Here is a 10,872-nt window from a genome sequence, read left to right as displayed (position 1 = left end):
AACACGTGGAAAACAAATACTATGGAAGTCAGTGGTTACAGGTTTCCAGCTTTCTTTAAATTCTCTTTAATTTTCAACAGAAGAAAGAAAAATCTATATTTGAAACAAGTTTGAGCAAATGATGACAAAACTTTCAGTTTTAAGGGGAACTACGCCTTTAGGTGAAGTCAACCAATCGCTTTATACAGTGAATTAAACTAATGTTACTGAATAACTTTAGTCGTAGAAGAAAATGTATCTGGTCTGCATCAGTAAAAATTATTATTCTAAAATAACTTCACTTTTTTGCTTTATCTTTAATAACGTTTACCGATGTACCAGAAATCTGTCACTCAAATGGGACTGACCAGTTACACACAACAATCATCTTTCAATCCAATCAATCAGTCGGCAGAGTCAGATATATACGTCATAATAGTGCGCATAATAATATATTTCAGGCTGTCCTTAATTACAATACGCATGGCAAAGTCATGTAAATATTGCCTTTACTGACGCAAAACTGCATTATAGTATTACATAACAGTTTTATACTTACTGTAACTATCTCTGAAAATAAGGACTAATGTTAGTCATACTCACACAAGGATTTATATTTTCAACACAAAAGAAATGCCTACAATGCCATTATAAAGTACAAAAATACAGTCCTCAGTGTGACAAAAAATTAATTATATTATAAAAATCCTAAAGATAAAGCAACACTTGAATGGATTTGTTGTTTACATCTCAAACAACAAAAACAACAACAAAAAAAACATTTAAAATGTTTCAATTTGTTATGCAACACAAACATTTATGTTTTTCACAATGGCACAAGAGTTGATAAAGTGACAAATGTGTCCACGAAGAGATATGTAAAAGTTCAGAGGTAGAATTCAACCATTACGATTTTAAACGTGCTCTTTCCTAGACTTTGGTCCTTTAATTGCAGTAAAGCCATTGGTTTCAGTTTGTTCAGAGTTGATGGCAGATTACCATGGTGTGCATGGATTTGGACAGTCTCTGACATAAGACTCCAGTGTTCCAGTTGACACTTCCATCAGTGAGGTATATGTTGTCAACTGTAAATACAAGACAGGAAATGGACTCTTCACTTTATACATCATTTTATAGCACAAGCTTCAAGTTAAATAATACTGTTTTATTAAAGACATTACACAAACAAGAAGACTTCTTAATACACAATATAAAGGTATGTAGTCTTGCAGTATTATTATTATTATTATTACTACTAAACTCAAATTGCTGACTTGCATTTTACGAATCAACACAGACAAACTTTTCAGCCAAAAATCTTCTTTACCTTGTTTAAATGAAGATAAAATAATTACCTAGTAATTAGTGATCAAATTAACAACAAATTTTGATTTCTAATGGCTTTGGGTGTGACTCTTAAGATATTACACAATTTAAAAACTAAAAAACCCAGTTTATTATGAATTTATTTCAAATGAATGCTTACCTTATTAAGAACAGGTTTTGTTGACAGAACATTATATATTGATGCCAGAGAAATGTTCTGTTGGGAAAAAGCATCTTTATGAAGTTGTGCTCATTATTCATAGTGGTTTTAAAATGAATTATAATACTTTTTAAATCTGCTCCTACAAATATATGCTAGATAGATGGATAGATATGTAGATATGGTTGTTTATTTATTGCCAAATCAGCAACTTATGGCTATTTCATGGCAAAATAAATATACAAAAAACATTATATGATAAGAACAACTTCATATTTCAATAAGAGATGATACACAAATAAATATATAAATAAAAATAAATTAATTAATAAAATTCACAAAGAAATATATATTAAAAGTTATTTACTGTACATTTTTCAATTCAATATTTCAAAAATAACTACAAATTCTTCCTGGTGCTACCTTTTTAAAAACATCCATCAAAGTGTTTTCATTATAAAAAATCTTGTCTAATGGTCTCTTTAACTTTAACATTCTAATAAAATATATTTTAGGGTGAGAGGAGCTTATAGACAAATAGACAGACAATCAATTCAACACAATATGGCACATACTGCTTGTGTGGTTTGATTCATGCACTTCATTGCCGGTGTTCGGCGGTCATCCAAGAACATAGGCTTATCCCAGTGATCGTAGTTTGTTTCCAAGACGTACCACCTCCCAAGCATCAAATCAAGTCTTTAACATCAACAACAAATACAACAAATTCAGACGCCAATTAAAAGAACTGCGGCCAGACATTTGATACTTTGGTCTGATATAATTTACTTACTCCCAGATGTCTAACGTGTTTATTCTTGTCCTGGTAATTACACAACCCTGACCCGTCCGGTTACCACCCAAGATGAAGTAAACTGGTGCCAGCAGTTTTGTCTGAGAAAGCTGGTCTTTGGCATCTTCATAACTAAGTAAATAAGGACTGATGATTAATAATATATACAGTGCTCAGCATATAAAAGTACACCCCTCACAAATCTATCTTTTAAATTCATATTTGTAATAGGAAGCTATACAGAATTATATTTATGCATATACATTAGATTAGTCAGTACTGAAGCCAAATCTTGTGCTTATCTAACAAAATAACTCATGATAACGATTCAAAAACTAGCATACTCAAATTTATATGTTGTAGAAAAATATTAAAACAATTAAAAAACAAGAGGAAAAATCAAGAGAAGCAAAAAACTTGAACGATTTTGTAGGTTGTAATTTTTCTTTTTCCAATATTTTGCTTGAATTTAATTGTATTATCTTTCAATTTCTAAATATGCTTGGCGACTAAAATATTATTTTAATAAATATATCTGTTTAATAAATCTGTTTTGTTTAAATGCACCAAAATACATTGCCTATATTCACTGAGAAATGGATACAAATATTCATTTTCAAAATGGGGTGTACTCAATTATGCTGAGCATTGTACACATACACACACACACACACAAAAAACATTTCACAAAACTTTTTTTATCAAAATAAAATGTCAGAATATGGCTTAAACAATATTCCAGTGTTATATATTATCATCATGCTACATTTTTACTACATTTTAAATTATTTAAAGGACTCTTGTTAAAAAAAACACTTCAATTACTTTAAAGATATAATACTATTACACTGATTGGCATATTAAAGTGTGTGTTCTAAAAAATGTGTGATCATGTGAAAACAACAGGAAACCTAAAATTGCAGCTGCTTTACAGTTTTGTTTAGCTATTTTTTTTGGTTATGATGATTAAAAACAGCTTTCCATAGTTAATATACAGTATTTTCTTGATCTCTTGATGTTATTTTAGGTTCCCTAAAAAAGTGAAAAACATGACATTGTTGGTAAAGACTGAGAAACGGAAGTTGCGCTTTCATATTATGCAAGGGTGTTGTTGGTTTTACCTGGTAGAATTTTCCAGAACTCTGCGAGTAAGAAAACCCGTCCACATTCCATCTCTATTGCCAAAAATCCAGTCCAGGATCCCTGTGAGAATTCCTCATGTTATCTAACCAGTCAACCATAAAACACATCTAGTTGCACACATTATTTGAAGGGGAAAAACACAGTAGTTAATATTTAAAGTGAATTATAACCTTTCATCAAATTGGTCCTAAAACTATTGAACAACACATATTCTTGACAAGGCAATTATGATAAACTTTTTTTGATCCACTTTAAATGTTGACTAGCGTCAATGGTTGGTACAAGTCTTTGTTTTTTTAATATAATAAAAAGCATCTTACCTATATATCCCCCATCAAAATCGAAGCGTTCATTCATTGTTAGAGTCAGTTCACCCTAAACAATAAAACAATTAGCTATTATTAAAACAATAATAAATTATTAAGTTGTTAAATTATTAAATTAATAAATTATTAAATGTTTATTCACTTACAGGTCTAATTCCAGTGAGCATGCCAACATATCCAGCAAAATTTGTCGATTTAAAGACTGTTTGGTTTTTCCTTTCGAAATTGACGTTCACCACAAGAGGCTTAAGCTTCTCTGTTAACGTCCAGGTTTTATTCTGTCGATCCCACCTTCATGAAAACACAACAATCTTACTTTATGAAAAATAGTATCATTGCTTCTGTTCCCAAATATGTAGCAAATAAATATATCTTACCCCATAAACAGTCCAAAGTCTAAATTGCGGCCATGATAAATATTTCCTGAAAAAAGAGAAAGGAAAAAAACACTTATAAGACATTAGATGAGACATTTTATAACACCTTTTTCTTCTTTCAATTGATGTGTAATGTTATCTTCTCACCATTAAGGTCTTCTGCAACAAGTGATGTGCAAACTGTGAAAACCTCATAAAAGATATTGAACAGTACAATCTCTCCTAAAGACACAAAAAATGAATTAAAACTTACATTAAACATTAAGTTGAAGCAATAATAAAAAACAGATATAACGAAAGCCAAATCTTACCCAAAGGTATGCCAGAAACTGCTGCTATTCCCTTTATTTCTTCATTAAAAGGGTATGGAAGCGTGTCCACAATCAAAGGCTGTGAATCAATGACCACATGCAATAATAAATACAATACAATAGCTAGAAAAAAATACTATAAGAGCATTTTTTAAAATTAGTTTGTTGATACTTTTAGTTGCTTACCAGCTCCTTATCCACCAAATTAATAAGTTTTCCATGGAAAAATCCCTTGGCCATGTCTTTTATTGTCTGTACCATTTCGATCAACTGAAAAGCAAAAGCAACATGACAATCCAAAACAGTAACAGTCCGATACGTGTTATTAACTGTAATGGGCAAAAAAACAAAACAAAGTATGCTTCAGTTTTCTGTCTTTCTTTTTGTGATCACAACTTAACATTTCTTTGGTCCGTACTGCATTGATATTTCATTCAAACCACTCCAGATTTAATTTGAAAGCAACCCAAGACCCGAATTATTAGTGGTCAGTCTCTATCCCCTTCCATTGTGCATGTCATGGTTTAAATGGCAGTGTTTACACTTCTTACAAATGAACCAAACGAAGTGTGAAAACACTATTCATATCATATAAAGCTATGGTAAAAGTTGTAAGAGTAGTATGCTAATGTGTATTTTCAAAATCAGACATGTCATCAGACACAAGTTATTAATGCATCTTCAAAACGTGGCAGCAGAGTATCAGTATTCAAAACGACATAAACTCAAGAAAAACGTGACAGATCAAGGTCCAAACCCCAACAGGTTATGCATTAATGTGGGAAACAGTTACCTCTGTGTTTTTATCTTTGATCACTTGTGTCCATCTCTCACTAGGGGGCAAATCAAGATTTAATGTGTACCAGGTCACGTTGCCTCTATACCTAAATAAAAAAAGAAGACATGTTATTAACATCAAACATGAACTTACTCCACAGAGTCCAGACCACAAACTTTATGAAATGTAAGAGAACAACTAATTGGAAATAAGAGAATAAGTTGTACGTTGGTCCTTTAGGTGGATACATCCCACTTCTGCAATCCTCCAGCTGCAAAATACAGCCAAAAATAATCAGTGAAGCGTGACACCAGCAGAACTGAATGAAACAGCTCTAAAAACAGCGTTATGAACTTTAAAATATGATAACGTGAGGTATTTATTCTTACCCCTTGAACACAGAGTGCGTGAATAAATATGGATATAAACAAAACGTTGTAATTGGATATAAGCTTCATCGTTTTGCCGTGAAGGTCTTCAAAGATTCAGTCAGTACATTACAAAACGAGTTGCAAGAAATAAATTTCACGCCGGAATGTACCATAATGTAAGGGGTGCTCGAATACAGTAAGTGTTGGTTTTACGTTAAAAAAGCGTGACAGGCAATGTGTTTTTTTTAAACAATAAATATAATTACTATTATAATTGTAAAGAATAAGTGAAATGTAAACAGGTTTGGCTGTGCTTGTTTATGAGTCCACCAAGAGCACAAACACCCCCCCCGACAATGAAGATTGAGCTTCACTCGGCACGTAAACAAGGAAGTTGAAGTTCATTCGTTCGTTGTTTTGATCTGTCCACGAGCGTGACTGGTGAGAACATCACGAGTGTGCAAATTTACCGGCCTCAACAACAGGGAAATGAAGAAAAATCACGAGTTCCTTTGCCTCTCACTTATGTGGAAAGCCCATTACTGCACCGTAAGATTCAAAAGCAATTGTCATCATAAATTAATATAAATAATTACTGTATGAGATACAAAGTCGAAATTAGATGAAAACTATAAAATTAGACAATTATAACTTTTTGGATCTTAAAATTATGGTTTAATGATTTCGATGTTATTACATCATTAATAGTTATTTTATTGTTTTAAATAACTTTACTATGTCAATATTTCTACTTAAATACTCACTTTCACTTCTTTTTATCTCATAATTATATATATATTTAGCAATGATCAGCACTTTTATGTAATAATATTTAATGTCATCATTGTTACATTTTAAATAATGAATTATTAATGAATGAATTATCAGTTATTCTTAATTACCCAAAATTAAACATTTCTTATGTGGTGATTTTATACTTTTAAAAATACGTACTAATGTATTAAAGTCTACGTTTTATTTTTTATTTATATTTTATAATTATTTTTATTTTATACTTCCCCCATTTTTCCATTTGTTTACTTTTTGTCAGAATTTTTGTAACAATTGTGAGTTTAATTTTTTAATCTCTAATTATAATGATAGATAGATAGATAGATAGATAGATAGATAGATAGATAGATAGATAGATAGATAGATAGATAGATAGATAGATAGATAGATAGATAACTGATGCAACAAACTTCACTTGCATTGACTCAGTATATCCAGCAGGAGGCAATATATTCCTGCTTATGGTCACAAAGTGTTATTCATGAAATATTTTTAAAAACAATCTTTAGGAGGACATCATTTTACCACATTTAGCATCTTAAATCACTTTAAGAACTTTTTAAAAAAACTTTTTTTTTTTAAACAGTATGAGAAATTAATACAAAGACAAACGCATGCTTTTTATCAAAACCATAAAAGACAAGGAAATTCTGATACAGCATTTAGGCTAAACCGAGAGATTTCTGGATTGCCATTTTAATCCACATCATGCATTTTCCATTCCTCTTTCATTGATTTTCACAAATCCATCCTTCTCTCCCTCTCAGGCAATGATGAGGCGCTTACCAGTGACTGACTTCAACAAAACACTGCTTTCTCTGCATTTCTCAAACCATGAAAAAATATTTTCTCAAAGTGACAGATCAGCTTGTTCAGCAAAACTAATCCAATCTCACCAAATGGACCATGCTAGAGCCATCCTCAGTTTCCTTTACAAAGAAAGAGCATCTCTAATCCACAAAAAACTGGGTCCATGGATCTCAACTTTGGCTAAAGCGGATCAGTTAACAGCTCACAGACTACTTTATATGATGGCAGGGAAGAGGGAATATAAACCGTCAGTGAACGATTTGTGCTGAAATTTGGTGTTTTTTGTGTGTGTGGAATCAGTCTTTACGCTTAAAAATATATATTAGGTTTTAAAGTAAATTTTATGTAAGGATTTATTTGCTAAACTGAGTTATGTATAAGTAAAAATGTTTGTTGAATAATTTTTACTCCTTTTAAGTTTACTTTACAATACTCAAGTACATTTTACCATCAAAAAATGCTGTTATGCAAAAAATGTATAGATAGAACTGGAAAATGGTAAACAATTCTAAACGCTCGAGAGTATGATGGGAATACTGACGTCAGAAGGTTGAGAAGGTTTTTATTTAAAAGTATTACTTTGATATTTCTTCAAAGATTCATTGTTAACAAAAATAATTACAAGTAAAATAGGAATGAATTCACTCATTCATTCACTGGAGCACCCGGAGGAAACCCACACGAACAAGGGGAGAACATGCAAACTCCACACAGAAACGGCAACTGTACCAGACAGTGCTAACCACTGATCCCCTAATAGGTATAAATGTAAGTGTTAATTTCTACAATTCAGAATAAAGTACTAATAGGTTTCTTTTTTTATTTCTATTCTTGCCTGAACTAAATTATTTAATGAAGAAGTAACTTTTTTTTGGTGTATTTCTTCATCAGAAACTATATATTATTGTCAGTATCTGAATTACTTAAAGTTGTCTACACATAGTAAGCATGATGAAAAAAGAAATGGAAGAAAATAACTAAATATATAAGATACATTTTGTCTTTCAGTGTGTAGAGAATGATGACAAAATTAATTAATGATGATAAAAAAAAACCTTTATATCAAGTAGCTCAGTTATTAAGTTGAATATTCAGTAGACACTAATAACTAATTCATTTTTATGTTTCATTCTGTTTTCTTATAAGTTTAACAATTCAAGATTTTTTTGTCTGTGTGTGTAGGTGTTACGCAAGTGTGATTAAAAATGTTGTATTACCAGGCCAGTAGGGGACGATGTTACTTTCTCGTACAGTAATCCCATGATGCGTCCCAAATCACATACTTATACTACCTAATAGTATGTTCTTTTTCATTCATTCATTCATTTTCTTTTCGGCTTAGTCCCTTTATTAATCTGGGGTTGCCACAGCGGATTGAACCGCCAACCTATCCAGCATATGTTTTATGGAGCGGATGCCCTTCCAGCCACAACCCATTGCTGGGAAACCCCCATACACTCTCATTCACATTCATACACTACGGCCAATTTAGCTTACCCAATTCACAGTGCATGTCTTTGGACTTGTGGGTGAAACCAGAGCACCCAGAGGAAACCCACGCGAACACAGGGAGAACATGCAGACTCCACTCAGAAATGCCAACTGACCCAGCGGAGGCTCGAACCAGCAGCCTTTTTGCTGTGAGGTGACATCGCTACCCACTGCGCCGCCATGTGCTTTTTTTTCTGTGAAGGAAAGATGTATACCTTTGAGTGTGTAACAGTTTTAGCAGTTAGAGTATGGATGCTTCTACACTTCAAATTTTTACCGGAAATAGTAAATCATCCGGGAACCTTTGGCATACTCTTTTAAACATATTATAGTTTGGGACATTTTCTATTTTGGAATACTATTTAGGATATGACGCAGCATCAGTGTTGTTTTTGTTGTCAATACTCATACATACTTACTGGACATCTTTATTTTTAACAAATTAATCTTTAATAATATAAAGTCTTTATTTTCAAACTTGCATTTTAACCCCCCTAAAAATGCTACTGTTGTGTAATTGTACAGCCAAAGCACATAAAGGAGGTTTCAGTTTTTAGTTAAAAAAATGGAAATCCTAAAATTTTACCATGGTTAAGTGCTTGCACAGGAGATATCTTCTTACTGAAAGATGCAATATCTTCAGCAGTTTGGGTGGAGGTTGCCAGCACTTTCTACCATAAGAACAGAGAGGGTGGTAGTTTTTGGAAAGTGACTTTTTTCCTCGTAAGATATGTTGTTGATGCTTGTGGAAACCCATTACCGTAACCTAAGATGCAAAAGCAATTGTCATCATAAGCCATCAGTGTTGGGATTAATGCATTACAGTAACTTATTCCATTTTGCAGTAGTGTAAGGCCTTACTGATCAAGTTTTCGACTAAAATTTAATTGTTCAAAGGAAAACCCAACAAGACCATAAGCTATTAAAGAGAAAATGTTACATTTTCGGAGTGAAAGTGGAATCATGGAAGTTAGTCTTCACATTTGATGGGACTCGGGGCAGAAATCATGATCTTTTCTCAATCGGTGGGTCGCTCAAGCATTTTAATTTTGACAGATGTGTGTGAAAGCTGTTGTCACTTTTGTCAGACACGTTCATGTGCATGAGGAAACATGCTCTCCTAATGGCTGTTTCAGGATGCAGCAGTCACATCTAGTCCAAGTCACATTTATGAAAGCAGCAAAACGTGAGTGTTTTGTTACCTTCGTGTTCCTGTAGGATTCCTAAAGGTTCTTTGTAGGATTCCTGTAGCAGTCCTGCATGTTCCCTGTAGAATTCCTATAAGAGTCCTGCATATTCACAGTAGGATTCCTGCATGTTCCATGTAGAATTCTTGTAGGAGTCCTGCATGCCCCCTGTAGGATTTCTGCAGGAGTCCTAAAACTTCCCTGTAGGATTCCTGCATGTTTTCTGTATGATTCCTACAGGAGTTTCTACACGTTCCCTGTAGGATTTCTACAGGAGTTCTGCATGTTTCCACTAGGATCAGCCTGATCTTATGAGGAAACATAACTATTTTACGTTTTTTATCAATTTAGTGGCTATTTCGTACAAATTCGTACAGGTTCAGTTATTTGGAAATGTACTATTTTAAAAAGAAGCAGCCAACCAGACACCTATACCCAATCGTCATTGGGCGATAATCAGATCATACTAAACTGTATGAATAAGATTATATGAATACATAAAAATTAGCCATTAATTAAAAAGTTAGCAAAAAGTAAATAAATATGTAGGCTAATGGATATCTTCAGTGGAGTGCGTATAACATCGTTTCCTTACCCACGAAAGAGAGAAAGAGAAAGCAAAGTCCGCCTTGTAAATAGCAAATGCACCATAGCACAACCAACACAATCTCACGGCAATTCGTAACTTTTTGATTTAGTGGCTAATTCGTATGAATTTGTATGATCTAATTCGTACATTTTCGTACGATTTGCTCATCCCCCAATGACGGTTGGGTTTAGGGGTGGGGTTAGGTGCCACGCCTCCTTTTTAAAATCGTATAATTTCGTATGAATGAACTCGTACGAATTCGTATGAATTAGCCACTAAACTGACAAAATGTAAAATATTTACGTTTTCGCATGAGATCAGGCTGTCACAACACAACAGACTCTTAAAGGTAATGAGAGATGAGACTTGGCAGATGGTTTAATGGGAGATGGTTTAATGCATGTTGTGCTCAAAACACACCCATAACTCATTAAGAGAA

The 10,872-nt window shown here is 32.9% G+C and overlaps 1 protein-coding gene across 1 annotated transcript; it reads right to left on the bottom strand.

Moving 5' to 3' along the window:
* Window positions 1-24: 24 nt before the first annotated feature.
* asah1a (N-acylsphingosine amidohydrolase (acid ceramidase) 1a) lies at window positions 25-5,694 on the bottom strand. Its single transcript, XM_056472149.1, has 14 exons — window positions 5,583-5,694; window positions 5,421-5,464; window positions 5,209-5,299; window positions 4,602-4,685; window positions 4,416-4,494; window positions 4,252-4,326; window positions 4,105-4,150; window positions 3,874-4,018; window positions 3,722-3,776; window positions 3,380-3,461; window positions 2,259-2,390; window positions 2,041-2,164; window positions 1,466-1,522; window positions 25-1,064 (listed from the first exon to the last, which is right to left on the bottom strand). Exons 1-14 carry the CDS (start codon window positions 5,649-5,651, stop codon window positions 975-977), a joined length of 1,173 nt encoding a protein of 390 aa, XP_056328124.1. The 5' UTR covers window positions 5,652-5,694; the 3' UTR covers window positions 25-974.
* Window positions 5,695-10,872: the final 5,178 nt, after the last annotated feature.

This window comes from Danio aesculapii, chromosome 14, assembly GCF_903798145.1.
Source record: "Danio aesculapii chromosome 14, fDanAes4.1, whole genome shotgun sequence".
In the NCBI taxonomy this organism is placed as follows: domain Eukaryota; kingdom Metazoa; phylum Chordata; class Actinopteri; order Cypriniformes; family Danionidae; genus Danio; species Danio aesculapii.
Note: the sequence above shows the minus strand (reverse complement) of the source record. Positions and strands in the feature narration are given on the sequence as shown.

Coding starts and splice junctions, on each gene's coding strand:
- asah1a (XM_056472149.1), bottom strand. CDS start 5,651: ATGAAGCTTATATCCAATTACAACGTTTTGTTTATATCCATATTTATT. Junction 4,327..4,415: donor AGTTTCTGGCATACCTTTGG/GTAAGATTTGGC, acceptor TTGTGTCTTTAG/GAGAGATTGTACTGTTCAAT. Junction 3,777..3,873: donor TGCTCACTGGAATTAGACCT/GTAAGTGAATAA, acceptor TTTATTGTTTAG/GGTGAACTGACTCTAACAAT.